The following is a 15,827-nucleotide window of genomic DNA, read 5'->3' as shown; positions in this document are numbered from 1 at the left end:
GGAGTCTGCCGATTCAGTCTATGCCTTCATGTCTCTTGCTCTACAGTTTCAAGAAACCCGTGTTTACGAAGAGTCTGGGAGCGTCTGTGCTCAGCTGTCATGCTCATAGCACTCCCTGATGGTATCCCCCTCGCTTCCTCTGTAGTGTGACTCCTGCTACGAGCCCTGACCAACCCTCACCTCCTTCTGTGTCTTCTGGCTTCAGACTCCAGTTACACTTATTTTCAGTGTCATTTGTTTGGCACTTAATGTATTGTTATCTGGCCCTGTTATAAATATGCCTTGTCTTTCCAGGGAGATGCAAAGCCCCCAGAACTACATTTTCTGCCTACAGTAGGTGCCCTGCTGCTTGCTGGTGGTAGTGGTGATGTTCAGGAGATAGTAAATCTATTAAGCATGTAGTTTGCTACAGCCAATAAAAGAACAATTCCTTATAACGGCTTCAATTCCCTTGGGAGACGAATATGAGATAAAAGAAGGGACGTGTCTCCCTATTTGAATAATATTTTACTTTAATGGATAAATATTAGCATTCTCCCTACCATCACTTAGTGGTCCTCTTCTGCTATTATTTGAAAGGAATAAATGAATGATTTAAATGTTATTGCTCGAATGTTGCCGTAATCGTTTATAGTCACTACCTATACATTTAAAGTTTCAGTTCATCCCTTTCTCTCAGAGCAAATAACGTCTGCTAGTATTATGTGAAACACTTACTGGAATTTTAAATCATGTTTACAAAGCCCAAGGAATCCATTTTTAAAAAGATGAAAATAACTTAATATAGGTGGCAAAAATAGAAGAGCCATTGATGAACAGTAGGAGAGACGACTTGTTAGGGTTTTGCATTATTACCAGCTCCTCTGACCTCCAGCCCACAAAAGAAGACACCTTTCCTTCACTTGTCTCTGTGTCCCCAGATCTGCACATAGCACCTGACCCATGGTGGAGATCTGAGACAGTTGTCAGTGTTTGGAATTCAACCTTGCACCTGTCATCTGACAGACAGCTCGCTTTGGGGATTGAAGGAAGCTGTGCTTCGCATAGATACTGGATATGTTTGTTCCAAGGAAATGAATAAATGAATGGTGAACACAGACAGCCGCATTTCTGAGATATCTAATGTCCAAACTGGACGCTGTATCACCCAAAGTGCACGCTGGGCATGACACCACGTAGCTATAAACCCAGTGCCAGGAAGGCAGGGGCCAGAGAGAGGATCCTGGCCCTTGCTAGCCATCCAGGCAGCCAAGTAAAGTGAGCTCCAAATTCAGTGAGAGACTCTGCTTCAAAAATTAAGATGGAAAACCATTGTGAAAGACACTCAAGTGTCAACTTCTGTCCTTCACAAGCTTAGACACGCATGTGCAAATGTATGCGTGCGCAAGTGCACGTACACGCACACACGCACACACACACACACACACACACACACACACACCACCCAAGACAACTTGATTTTTCTGGTGCTACCAAGCTCCTGGTTCATTACATCCTTAAATACAACAGATTATTTCTTTTGCTAGTAGGATGAAGGGGAAGTCAGGGAAACACTAGCGGGGAGGAGGGTGAACAGCTTGGGAAGGAGCAGCTTCCTCCAAGGCTCTAAGGTAGGAAGGAAACGGAATTTTCTAGAGAAAAGGAGGAGCCCAAGCATCATGATTTGCAAATATAACAGCGCATCAACTCAGCTCACAGGGGACACGCCTCCACAGCGACCTTAGGAACACACACCTTCATTCTTTGAGCAGCTGAAAGGCGTTGAAGGAATTTACACGAACCATTTAAAATAATCAGTTACACGTTTTGAAAAGATCTCTCCGGTTTTGCAAAGAATTTAAATACCAGAAGAAAAGCACAGATGCAAGGAGACCATTCCCAAACATACTCAGCAAGTACCCGCGGCACAGGCCGTGTTCCGAACAATGGTCATGAAGTCCCAAGAAGCAGAAATGAAAACGCTTGCTCTCAAGGAACTCTCGCTAAAACAAGCAAAGACAGACGAAAGAGTGAGATGGAAATCTAGAATGTGTTGCGCGGTGAGAGCTGTCGTGGGGGGTGGGGTACAAGGCAGAAATGGGAGAGCTGGCCAAGGGGAAGGAGTCAGAAAGTCCCCTCCCCCCCTTTTATGGAGAAGTCATGGGAATCATCACCAGGCTTACCGCCTGAGAGCTAAGAGTTGGATGAGGGAGGGAGGGAGGGGCCGGCCACACAGTGATCTGGGATGGAGCATAGTAGAAAAGAGTCCCGAGTGTAAGTGCGGAGACAGGACCTTGCTGGGCTTTGGGAGAAGCAGCTAGAAGGCTGACGTGTGTACAGGTGAGGGGTGAGCAACTGAAGAGGTATCCGTTCATGGGAGGCACAGGGAGCCACTGGCCGGGCTGGAATTTTCACTTTGAGGGCGGTAGGAAGAAGTCATGGCTGTGTTGTGAGCTGGGATTCACCCTGGCCGTTGTGGGGGCAAAGGCCAGACTGGTGTAGGAGAGGGCTGAGGTAAGAGCAGAAAGGGAGTTCAGCGTAGAGGCTGCTGCAGCCTCTAGGCAAGGAGTGCCCTGCAGGTAGAAATGGAACAAGTCAAATGGGGTAAGATTCAGCGTCCGACTTCAAGGATCAAGCCAAGGGCTCCTTACTAGTGCACGGGTATTCGAAAGGGGACAGCTAGAGTTCTGGCAAAGATAACTGGAAGGGTGAAGTGGCCATTCACCAAAGTGCGTAAGCCGATGACGAGACAGAGACTCGACGCCGTGTCCAAGGTGCCCAAAGAGACATCCAAGCAGAAATACTGAGTTGAAGATTGCAAAGAGTCAGATCAGGGTAGAAGTCTGGCTGAATTACAGATTTGGAGTCTGATGTGCCTGCACTTTAAACAAAGCCTACGCCTACGGCTGGATACAACGACCACGGAGGTAGGTGTGGACACCGAACGAAGGATGGGGAAGGGCGGGCCAGTGAAGAAGCCGGAAATGAGCGGGGAAACCTAAGCAGTAGATGCTGGAAGCCTGCTGTAGTCCCTGCGCCCAGGAGAAAGGCACAAAAGGCACGCACCTGTGCTAAATGCCCTTCCAGAGGTCTTCGGGGCCCAGAACAAGCAGCCTCAGCGCAGCTGGGAGGTGAAAAAATGTGTGGCTATGGTAAACGGGCACTGGACCATAGAGAGTGGACCGTCTCCTCTAATGGAATCCATGTGGCGCCTGAGATGGAAAAGTATCTGGGGACACAGACGCATTTGGAAGGCAAATATCGTAAGTTCTTGGTGGAAATGCCGTAGCAAGGAAATTTAAGGGCAAATGTGAGGATTGTAAAACTGAATTTAAAACTCGGAAGTAAAACTGGGCTCACATCTTTAATCCCAGCACTTGGGAGACAGAGGCAGGCACATCTCTGAATTTGAGGTCAGCCTTGTCTACAGAACAAGTTCCAGGACGGCCAGAGCTACACAGAGAAATCCTGTCTAGAAAAAAATAAAAACACAAAGAGCAAAAATACAAGCCAAAAGAAACCCCTCAAAAATAGTAGCTTATTGAATTTTATTCAGAAAACAAAAATAGAATGCAATTTATTCTTGATTATGCTACATTTCAACTCCAGGGAAACAGCTTTACATTTTAAGGGGCGTGTTCCAGAATGCCTAAATGTGGAAGGATGGCACTTTAATCATCACACTTATTTACGCGTTACATGTGTGCGTGAGGAAGGCCTGAAACAGAGACTGCCAGGATGGTTAGAGCCGTTAGCTCTCTATAGGTAGTGAAGTTTCAGGTCATCTTTTAAGATTTATTTTTAGTTATATGTATATGTAGGGACAAGCATAGGCATGTGTGAGTATAATTCCTACCAAGCACAGACGAGGGCATCAGATTCCCTGCTGTTTGGGAGACAGGTAGTGAGTGAGTCACCCAGATTGGGTGCCGGGAACCAAACTCAAGACCTCTGTGAGAACAGTAAATACCCTTACCAGCTAGATCATCTCACTAGCCCCTTATTTCCTTCTTTTGTTTGTTTGCTTTATTATAGTTTTGATTACTGCAATTTTTTACCTTATAATTTAAAACTAGAACATCGGTTCTTTGGAAAGAAAAACGAGAGATGACAAGGAATCCACTGGCGATGTGTTAATCAAATTCTTGCTGGAGAATCGCTGGATCCATCTTTAACCTTTGAAATGTCAAGTATTATTAAGTGTACAAAACCAATTTAGGTTTAAGGTGAGGAAAAATGCATTGATGTCTATTCAAAAGTAAGCTTATAAATAACAAAATTATACTCATTTTGCAGAGACAGAGGGAGGGATGAAAAACACAAAGTGAGCTATCACTGGGCTCAGGCCGCCTGGGACATCCATCTGGTCCCTAAATTGCATTTGATTAATCCTGAACCTTGAATGTAATTCATTCCTTTGTCTCTTTGGTCTCAGCGAGGCCACTCAAAATCCCTTGCACTTGCCTTTTGCAAATTATGTTTATATTTAATAAGACTCATGATTCTTTTATATGCCAAATGTCGCAGTTGACTGATGAAGCAAGACAGTCCCTGCACTCCAGATTTTTTTTATTTCATGTAGTATTTTGTGGGCTTGCAGGCATCCCCATCATGCTATATGGTATTTGTCCTTATTCTTCATTTTCCAGCACCATCTTCACTTGGAATATTTATACCATCTGCTGCTTCTACTAGAGGATAATGGTCAGTGGTTTTTTTGTCCCTGGCAAACATGAACATGTGTGATTCTGGTACTGTTATTCTAAGCCTCTGGGTACCCAAACTCAAGACTGGAATGGTAGCCGTGGGCACAGGGAGGGGCAGAGCTTATGTGAAGCCGGAGCTGCAGCAGCGAGTGAGGTGACACAGAAATAAACCTCCAGCGAAAAAGCATTGGGCCTCTCTCCTTTTTCTCTCCCATAGGAAACTTGCAGATCCGGTACAACCTGGGAGGAACCAGAGAGCCATACAATATCGACGTAGATCACAGGAACATGGCCAACGGGCAGCCCCACAGTGTCAACATTACCCGGCACGAGAAGACCATAATTCTCAAGGTACTGATATATGTGCGCATACAAGTTACAGCACGATGTTAATGTAATGTAATGTAGTCTCTCTACCTCATAATGCTTTGCCATTTCTTTGCGGGGGAGGTGTTCTGGTTTTCTTTATAAAGCTGTGAATCAAACCTAGGGCCTTACACAGGCTATGTCAAGCTCTCTGCCTCTGAAATATATCATGAGCCATCTTTTTACTTTTTAATTTGTGACAAAATCTATTAAGTTGCCTGGGCTAAGGGCTGAAGAGTTGGCTCTGTGACTTAAGAGCACTGGCTGCTCTCACAGAGGATATAAGGTTAGTTCCCAGCACCCATATTGGCTTCAGAATTGCCTCTAACTCTAGCTTCTGGAGATCTGATGCCCTTTCGTGGCATATGTGAGCATCCATACATTTCTCTCTCTCTCTCTCTCTCTCTCACACACACACACACACACACACACACACACATTAAAAAAATAATAATAATCAAGTTCCCTGGCTTGCCCTGAGTTTGCGATTTTTCCTGCCTTCATCTCCCCAAACAGCTGCAGACCTACACCACGATTCTTTGGGGGAACTGCGGCAGGTGGAAAGGTGGAATAGGCAATTAATAGTATACTTTCTACTCTAAAAGATTAGCTTATGAAGTATAAAGCTATAACTTGTTATTCATGAGGAATCTGTTCCAGAACTCCTCACGGATACCCCAAATCTGAAGATGGTCAAGTCCACTATGGAAATGTATAGAATTCACACAGCATCTCAACACCCCCCTCCCTACACACTTACAATCGTCTCTGTGCCCCTGGCCAACCTTATGCAAAATGTAAGATCCGCGTAAACAGTTGCTATGCTATACATGAAGGAATGAAAAGCAAGAAAATGTCATGTACATGGCTCAATACAGACAACCCTGTTTTCCAATATTCTTGACCTAAGGTTACAGATCCACAGATAAGGACAGCTAACCCTCATTCCTTCAGGAAGCCATTGGCAGTTAAGATGGAGAAGTAGAGTAGGCTTTGCCTCTCTAGTCTTCGTGGCCTTTACCTCCTTTCTCAGCTACCCTTTGAGCATCTCAGGCCACTTTCCATCCACCCCACCATTTTCCCTGGCTGCAGTCTAAGGATCCGGAGTTTGCTCCCCTGCAAAGGATATTTTGGTCTCCTTGACCTACCTTTCTCATGACTCAAGTACAATATAAACAACAATATTGGGTTTTTTTGTCTTCCTCTGTGAAGGCATCCTTAAAAAAATCCTCAAGATTCACTTTTTCCCTAAAAATCTAAGGGCGTAGTTTTTTCAGAAGACAAACGTACGGTTTTTATTATCACTCCCTCAAGTTTTATTTCAGATTCATTTACTGCCCCTCCCCTAACACTGACTTTTATGATGAAGAAAGCAGCCAGGGAGACACCATGAATAAAACATGACATAAGGAGGTCTCCCTGGGAAGCAAGGCAGAAGATCAAGGAGAGGAGCTGTCACCGCACTGTCTAGATGGAGCTCCAGACAGATACCTGTCAGGACAAAGAGCAGGAGGAGGCTGCTTTGCCTCAAAGCAAGAGTGGCAAGCGGTGGAGCCTGGGCAGCCTCTTCCCACCTCCCTGGATTCAGCCAGCTGCCAGGAAAGTCAGGGCTGCAAAGAAAAGGCAGAGGCCCCGTCTCCTCTGAGTGCTGATGGGTGTCAGATGCGTGATTTGATGAGGAGGATGCATGTGGCCTTAGCAGTAAATGCCAGAGGGCATTTATAAAAAAAAAAAAAGAGGTCCTCCCTAGGAAAATGACAGCCTGCTGTTCCAGCCCGTTAGGCCACCTATCAAACGCGGCGTATGTAAGGCTGCCTCACAGTGGCTGGCAGAATCCTTGGGCTTGCGCAGCACCTGGTACATCTTTGTGTGCTACAAATCGTTGAGCAGATCAAGCCCGTCTTTAACCAGGGTCCATGCTTTGTCCAGAAACCAGAAAAGGCGGGAGAGGGCTGGTGAGGCTGGCTCAAAGGGTCAGGCACTTGGTCACCAAGCTTGAGCACTTGAGTTCAACCCACAGTTTCACAGCAAAAGGAAAGGACGAAATCCTGAGGGCTGTCCTGTGACCTCCACACACTCACAACGATGTGCGCACGCACGCGCGCATACACACACGCATGCACACACTACAATAATAATAATAACTAAAAATAATCATTTTGAACGCCGAGATAGACGGCTTTGTGTTATTTTATGAGCAGTGCGTCCATTGGCGTTTAATTAAAATTTCCCTTTTTATGTGTCCCTTTTTATCCGAATACAGCTTCCCCTCCCTTCCTCTGCTCACAGCTGCTCCCCACCTCCTCTTGCATCCAGTTTTACCCCATTTCTGTCTCTCATTAGAAAAGGACAGGCTCCTGGGAAGAGATGACAACAAAACATAACAAAGTAAAATACAGCAAGGTAAAAACGAAAATCAAAGTTGGAGGAGCCAAGCCCGTAGAAAAACAAGAGAGCCCCCAAGAGAAGGCACAAGAATCCGAGACCCAGTCATTGACACATCCAGAAGTCCCGTAGAAGTGTGTATGCAGGGGACCTGGTGCAGGTCTGTGTGGGCCCTGTGTGTGAGTTCCTGTGAGCTTGCTGCTTCAGCCTCTGTGAGTTCCTAAGAGCTTTGCTCAGTTGTTGTAGAGGGCCTCGTCCTCATAGTGGCCTCAGACCACTTTGTCTCCCCTACTCCTTCCGCCTCCTCCTCTGTGTGGTCCCCCGAGCTCTGAGGGGAGAGATTTGATGGAGACACCCCATTTAGAGCTTTGTCTTCCGAGGCCTTGTTGTGGGTCTCTCTGTTTGTTCCCATCTGCTGCAGGAGGAGCATCTCTGAAGAAGGCTGAGTAAGGAGACAATCTATGAGTACAGCAGGGTATCACTAGAAGTCATTTTATTGTTTTCGTTTTTCTTTAGATCGGCAGTATTTGATTTTACCCTAGGTCTCTGGGCTATCTATACTCTGGATCTAGGTCACCCAAGCACTGTCCCGTCTCATGGAGAGGGCTTTAAGTCAAATTGGACATCGACTGGTCGCTCACACAAGGCTTGTGTCACCATTTCCCTAGCATATTATGCAGGCAGGACAGATGGTAGATCAGATGCTGTGTGGTTGGGCTTGTGTTTAATTTTCTCTTGTGGTAGTTTTGCCGAGTGCCTTTCCATGTCACAGACACCAGGACACGGGGTGAAAGCTCTGTCTACGCACCAGCTCCACCTCCCCGTGTTCAATGTGAGTGTTGTCCAGGTGTTGTCTTGGGCAATGGGACTTACCGTCCATTTATGGAAAACAGCCTGTTGTTTTGGCAGGTTCCCTGAGTTTTCATGTCAGGGGTTTACTAGACTTAACATTTTCCTTTGATTAATGCATCCATTTCTTCCCCCATACCTTCAACACCTGAGATTCTCTCTTCCGTTTCTTGTGTTCTGTTAGTGAAGCTTGCCTCTGTAGTTCCTGTTCAGATTCCTAATTTTTTTTTCATTTACAGAATTTTCTCAGTTTGGGCTTTCTTCGTCAATTCTTTTTCTATTTTTAGGTCTTAAGCAGTTTTATTCATTTTCTTCCACTGGTTGTGTTTTCCTGGATTTCTTTAGGGTATTTATGCCTTTCCCCTTTAAGGACCTCTGTCATATACATAAAGGTAGTTTAAGGTCTGTTTTCTTGTACTTAGCTATGTTGAAATATTCAGGAACTGCTGTGATAGTCTAGCTGGGCTCTAGTGGAACATGTTGCCCTGGCTATTTTGATTGTGTTTTTATGCTGACATATAGGCATCTGGGATTCAGATGGTTATAGGTCTAGGTGCTGATTTTTGGTTTTGTCTTTGTTGGATGAGGTTTTGTCCCCTTGGTTTCTGTTTTCCCTCTGGATTTTCAGAGAGTGTGTTGGTTTTGTGTTCCCTGATAGGAAATTTTCCTTGGACCTGATAGCTTTGATCACTGTGGGTTCCAAGTAAAATGTGTTTCTGGATATTGAGAACTGACATAAAAGGGAATAGGCTAGGGGTCCAAGAGCAGAGTGCTGGGTCAGGTTCTGCGTATTTCATCTACTCAGAATAGAGAGAGAATGAAGAGAAGTCACCACGGAGGGTCTTCTCCTGTGCTGGGTGTGAGACTGGGGCATTGGATCTGTAGGAACAGAGAGGTAGATGTAGGTCTGCAGACCGCCTACCTGTATAAGCCATGAATTTGCATTGACTTTTATATGAAATTTAGTTGAATAGTCCTGCTGTTTGACCCTTCTCTTCTTCAGTGTCCAACAAAGTACCCCTTACCAGTGTAACGTTAAGGAAGAAGACCTTGGTCCCTGATGTGTATTACAGTGTTCTTCATCTTCTTTGTCGTTTCAAGGAATGCCATTGCCACATTTTACCAACCTCCACAACTAGGTCAGATATCAAGAATGCAAGACTTATGTGTTAATATGCTTCCATCTATGGATGTGGCCCTTATTGCTGATGTTAGGAATAGAGGCAGGAATCTGAGGGGGTGGGTGATGTGAGTTCAAGGCCAAGACTGCCTATGTAGCAATGCCTGATCTCAAAAATCAAAAGATATTAAAAATGAACAAAATAATGATTTTTTAAACCATTGGAAGTGTTGGATATTGAAAACCACATGTTAAGAAGTCTCCAATTTGGGCACTCAAGGTCCTAGTCGGGGTATATCACCTGAAATACTGTAGACATTTTTTATCTGGCCAGAGTATCTCATTTCATTGTTTTCTCCCCTCAGTGAATTACATACATTTCAAAAGTGTTGTTTATGGCATTGAACTAACCACATGACTTGCATAAAAAGTAAAAACAGCTTAATTATTAAAAAAGCATTGTAAGTGCATTTGAAATGTGGGGAAATTGTTGAATGTCTTGTCTGAATCAACTTTTCTTGGGTCATTGAAATAGGAAATTTAAAAACATAGCTATAGAATAATTCCTGGATTAATGGAATCTGATAGATGTAGGTACCTGAATAAATCCGAAACTAAAGGCCAATAATGATTCTGCTTGAGTGCACGTGTAGTCTTCTCTTTTCTGTTGCTTTCCTTCCAGATGAAGGCAGCATAGTGGGGGTTGGTTTAATGTGAGAGATGGGGTTTAGAAAAATGTGTGGGTAGCATGGAGATTGTAGGAGAGGATAGAGCATTATACCCTGGGATGTCAGCTGATTTAAAAGGCTCAAGGTAGCTCTCCCTGTCACCATACAACCCGCTTGACCAACATGATGCTTTAATGCCTGTGCTCATGTCTCCTCGTGAGAAGAGATATCTAGGAGAAGAGCCAGGAATGTTGAAATAAAATACAGCACAAGAAAGCTGTTCTACTGTGGTGATACCTTGCTTGTACAAATAAAGCCTGTCTGAAGGTCAGAGAACTGGAGCTTTCCGCTAGCTAACCATAGAGTTCTGAAGGTCTGTACAGACAGACAGGAAGTGAACTAGCTGGGCAGAAACAGGATATAAGCAGAGAGAAACAGGAACTTGCTCTCTTGTCTGTGGAGATGCTAAGTGGCAGTAGTTTGCTCCTTCCCTCTTAACTCTCAACATTTTCCTCTATATCTGACTCCAGGTTTTTATTACTTAGACCAACTAAGAACTCCATTTACATCCCACTGCATAAACACTAGAATATTGGGTATTTGTCCCAGCCAAAGACTTCCATTAAATAGTTTCTAAATTTTTATTTTGCATTTTTAAAATTATAATAAAATCCCACCACTTTCACACTCTTTGCTCTAACTCTTAACCATTCTCTCACTCTCAAAGTTGTGACCTCTTTTCCTTTATAATTATCTGTTGAAAAAATGCATACGTGTATGCCTACAATGTGCTGAGTCTGCTCAGTAACACTTTCATGTATATGTTTTCAGACATGACTACTAGGTATTAGAGAATCTCGTAGGAGCTCCTCTTTGGGAAAGACCAATTCTCCATCTCTCAGCAGTGCCTAGTTGCCTGTAGCTCTTTGTCTGGGATGAGGCCCCGTGAGGTTTCCCCCATCCACAATAGCATGTCCAATGGAATGTCCTTGTTTAGGTCTCATTTAGGGAACCATATTGTTGTGGCTTCATGGTTACAACTTCTATGTCATTTCTGAGAGACACCAGCCCTGTGGCTATTAGGATTAATATGGAGAATGTAGTCATGAATTATAACAGTTTGGTAAAGTGTCAGTAGTAGCTTCTGCCATAAGATCCATGATTGCAGTAGCCATGGATAATTAGCTAAGATTCCAGAACAGGCAATGTTTCCCTCCTGTTGAGCAAACCTTAATTTAAGTCCAATTACATAGACCAGTTATTGCCAAATATGAGTGTCACTATCAAATACTTTGGGACACCCTACCATGTTGGTCATTTTGTGGTTAATAGGAATGAAAATTGATTGTTTCCCTCCCCTGGCAACTTCTATAACACCCGCCAAGATTATAAAAGCTGATCCTCATATAGGAGGTTTTAGTGTCATATTCGGCCCAGATTCTAAGAGTCACGTGTCCCAAGTGCTTTGTGTTTTCATCAAGAGAGCCTTGACTTCTATCTGTGGGAAGTGACCAGGGGTAGCAGCATTACTCTATATTGTTTTGGAATCCTCATGACCAGCAACTCAAAAAGAGGTTTCTAATGCCAGGATCCTTGTACTTGATGGTTTGGTTTGGAGACCTTTGGGTGCTCCTTTGGGGAATTGGTTCATTCTGGTATTAGGCAGGGACAGGATTTAATCCCTGACTCCTGAGGTTTAGTGTGTGCCCTTGGCTGCTATGGCTTCATGCTCTGACAGGACTACTTTCCTATCTTGGTTTATCCTGGGGTTCTCTCATTTAGGTTTCATCCAGGATCCTTTGGTTTTTCAGGGTTCCTCCAGGTATATTTTTGTGTTAACTTTGAGTTCATGCTAAAAAAAATCTAAATAATTGTGGTAGAACCACCATGTGCACACACCAAGGCTCACTGGTAGACTTCTGGTCATTTTTGAATCGCCGAATTAATTCAACGATGGGCAAATGAACAAGGAATGTGATAAAAAATCTTGCTTAAGATGATCTGGTTACCATTAGGGAAGGCGACCCCTTCCCTGGAAAGTCTGTTCTGTTTCTAACTCACTGGTTTTTGTGAACTGCAACATCCTTCCCTATGATGCTTACTTAACCAAGTACATTGCGTTCAGAGTCTGCAAGCTGCTGTTCAGGAGTGGGGGCAGCCAGGTAGCTACAGCTCAGACCTCCTGAGAATATCACCTGAAAGTCTAGAGAAAGCCAGTTAAACACGTGACCATTGGCCTTTCTTTTCACACTGTCTGATGGGATCTAATATCTTAGAAGGAAAAGGGTGTGTGTATGGGGAGCAGAGTGATTCAGACCTAGATGGGAAGGAAGAGCCCAGTGACCATAGATGTCCAACTGTAAGGAAAGGCCACTGTCTCCCAAGACCATGCAAGCCACAGGATGTCTTTCACAGAAACCCTGAAAAGGCACCAGGGCCCTGGAAGGGTTGTACATTGACAAAGACCAGGGGAATGGGAGGCAGAGATCTATGTAGCTGGACAATGAACATGCTAACACATCTGGCACCTAAACATCCCAGGAACTTCAGGAACAAGTCCAGAATTGCAACATGTCAGCCTCTAGTTCCTCTAACTGAATGAGAGAGCACAACACATTTTTACTGTTCCTTTAATATGAATCTGTACCTGACTGTGTTTAGACTCCATGCGTGGGATATCACGGGTGGCCCGTTCATCCTCATGCAGAGTCTCCTAGAAAACACTTTTCAGATGCCTGGTGCCCTGTACCCATACTGAACCTTCTGCTCCTCCTCTGCCTCCCAGCCCTTCATCAGCAACTCTAACAATGGGTGCTAATCTGATTTGGGCACTGAAAGGGGTAGGTAGATGTCCTTCCAATTTATAAATTTTATCCCCATGATTTTGTGACTAAGTGCAGACTCCTAGTTACTTGGCCCCTTTCTTAGCTTAACTAAAGGTTAAGTCACAACCTACAAATATCAGAGTTGTGCTGATATTCAGTATGCTGTCTGAGCATACTGAACATGCAGATAGTGAGTGAGAAAGAAATGTGCTAGCTACTCACACTTGATGCTCATGAGTAATCATCATAGCCTCTTTTAAGAAGTTCAATCAAAGATTGGGAGCCATAAATCAGAAATACAAGTAAAGGACCAAAATAAGCATTTCAGGATAAACCATGCTAGCAAATGAACCTTATATGTATTGAAGACCGTATACACATGCTAGCAGATGAACCTTATATTCATTGAAGACCATATACACATGCTAGCAGATGAACCTTATATTCATTGAAGACCGTATACACAATGCTAGGGCATAAAGTACATGATAAAGAATAAATAGCCAAGCGTTGGTGGCGCGAGCCTTTAATTCCAGCACTCGGGAGGCAGAGGCAGGAAGATCTCTGTGAGTTCAAGACCAACCTGGTCTACAAGAGCTAGTCCCAGGACAGCCTCCAAAGTCACAGAGAAACCCTGCCTGTTAAAAAAAAGAACAATATAAGACTACAGGGCTTCAGAACTGTATTGTGTATGTAAGATAAAGGCAGAGATCTATAGAAATCAGGATATAATTCTGGCTTCTTCTAGGTAGGCTCTGGTGACACTTTAAGAGAAACATAAGCAACTATGTCTAGACAATTGCCATGAGAGTTGGGATTTCAGGGTTTTCTACTATACATCTGCATCAAAGTTGTGTCTGTAACTCCAGAGTCATCACATTTTTAAGTCATTTGATGTTTCTAATCAGATCAAGTTGAGGGTCAAGCTAGGGAACCTGTGATGTCAGGATGTGAGGGTTTGGACCACAGTCTTGAAGTGTGTGAGGATGATGTCACATATCGGACCACTAATGTTGGTCCTTGTGGTGGTTCCAGTTTCCTCTGAGGTCTTGGTGTTGCTAATACAAATGAGATCATCTTGTCTTGGATCTCTTGATGACCAGATGACAGCTGGGCACACAATGACTCCTGGGTGCGGTCTATACACCCATCATGCCAGTGCCTGCCCAGATTGTTTCTCTGGTATGCCGCAAATATCATGAAGGCCATGTTTTGTGGTCTTGGGTCCTCTGAGTTGAGCATATCCTCCTGTGTTTGATGGAGAGGAATGAGGCCCACAGCCCATAAAATTAAATTTGGTCCAGGCTTCTTGGTCCCCAGCTCACAGTGACTTTGATTGGCTGTGAGTCATCGGCCTAAGAAGGCTTGTTTATGCATCTAAGAGTTTTGGTTGACTAGAGTCTAGTCTGGAGGGGTGGGGTACAATCAGGTGAAATCACAATAATGTCATGTGCCATCTAACCATTCTTGATATTAAGACATGAATGGTCACTAAAGAGATTGCTTGTCCCAAGTAAGGCCATGATGTATGACTCTGGCTCCCTTGCTGTGAGCATAGTACTGGGTCATAAGAAGAGGGGATGTGGCCCACACACCACTGAATTTAACATGGATCCAAGGTACTCAGTAGTCAGGGAGCTGGCAGGACCCTGTTGATGTCACTTCATGGCCTTTGTGTCCTCTGTCTCATCAGACCTGCCCTCGTTGTTAAAATAGGGCCAGATTTCTTTCAAGGCCTGGTTAGTGTTGACTTAACTCTCAACTGGAAGAAAATTTTCTGAGTATCTTGAAATCCAAACAGGACATGTGCAGTAGAGGCAAACCACAAAGTGCAACTCATATACTCTTCTTGCCAAAGTCTGCCCAGAATGTTTGATGGTCATGTGTGTCTCAAACATCATGAAGACCCTGTAATGTTCCCAGATCCATGAATGAGTACACCCTGGGTTGAACAAATGGGAGGTCCAAATCCACCCATTGAAGTTAAGTTTTACACAGCTTCTTTGGTCAAGGCTCTCCATCTTACATCTATATGAATTTGATGGTCAATCATCAGTTGAGCAATGCTTGCTTTTGAGAATAGGGTCTGGCTTGGAAAACAAAACCACTTGAAATCAAGGACAGATGCAGTTTAATCTTCATTTTAAGGTATTTCCATTTTGTTTGGTCATTCAGGTGAGTCCTTGTCTCCATTAAGGTTGTCCTGGATCCCTTGTAGTGAGGGTTGTCCAGGTTAATAAAAAAAGAGGGGTGAAGCCCACACACCCTTAAATTTAAGCTGGACCTAGGGTACGAGGTAGTCAGGGAGCTTCCAGGATCTCATTGATGTCACTTTATGGCCTTTGCCCTCATGTCATTCTTCAGACTGCCACTCCATTGTATTAAAGTGTGTCCAACCTTCCTGGGAGTAGTGTGTGGTCTAGGTCACACTTGAGATCAAAGTGCTGTCCTTGATCTGTTGTAGTCCTGATAAAACCTGGACACAGGGGATTTCTGGGTGTGGATCATATGGCCTCTATCCCAAAGTGTGCCAATGTTACTTGATATTTCAAATGAGAATCAGATTACATGAAGGCTGTGAGATAGTCTTGACTCCCTGATTTGTGAATGTTGCCTGGATTTGGTGAAAGAAAGGTATATCCCATAAGCCTGGAAGGTAATACGATGGATCTCAATGACTAAAGAGCCCTTGTTAGTACATTGGGTTTCTATTCTTGGAGGGTTTTGGTGTGGGCTAACTCTCGCTTCACATCTACTTTTTCTGCATTTCTTGAAGTCTAGATAGCATGTAGTCAGACATGAAAAAAGGCCACAGCCCACACACCCCTGATTACAAAGTCTGCCCATATTGTTTGATTGTCATTTGTGACTCACATACCATAAAGGCTATGGTTTGGTCCTGGCTCCCCTGTATTAATAATGGAGCCTA

The 15,827-nt window shown here is 44.1% G+C and overlaps 1 protein-coding gene across 1 annotated transcript in view; it reads left to right on the top strand.

Moving 5' to 3' along the window:
• Cntnap2 (contactin associated protein 2) overlaps window positions 1-15,827 on the top strand; it is a 2,029,549-nt gene that overhangs the window by 1,861,048 nt on the left and 152,674 nt on the right. The window contains exon 20 of the mRNA XM_040740424.1: window positions 4,903-5,036. Coding sequence (XP_040596358.1) covers window positions 4,903-5,036 — 134 coding nt within the window. The remainder of the gene's footprint in view (window positions 1-4,902; window positions 5,037-15,827) is intronic.

This window comes from Mesocricetus auratus, unplaced genomic scaffold (assembly GCF_017639785.1).
Source record: "Mesocricetus auratus isolate SY011 unplaced genomic scaffold, BCM_Maur_2.0 Super-Scaffold_100694, whole genome shotgun sequence".
NCBI classification, from domain to species: Eukaryota; Metazoa; Chordata; class Mammalia; order Rodentia; family Cricetidae; genus Mesocricetus; species Mesocricetus auratus.
The sequence above is the reverse complement of the archived record's forward strand: the minus strand, read 5'-3'. Positions and strand labels throughout refer to the sequence as shown.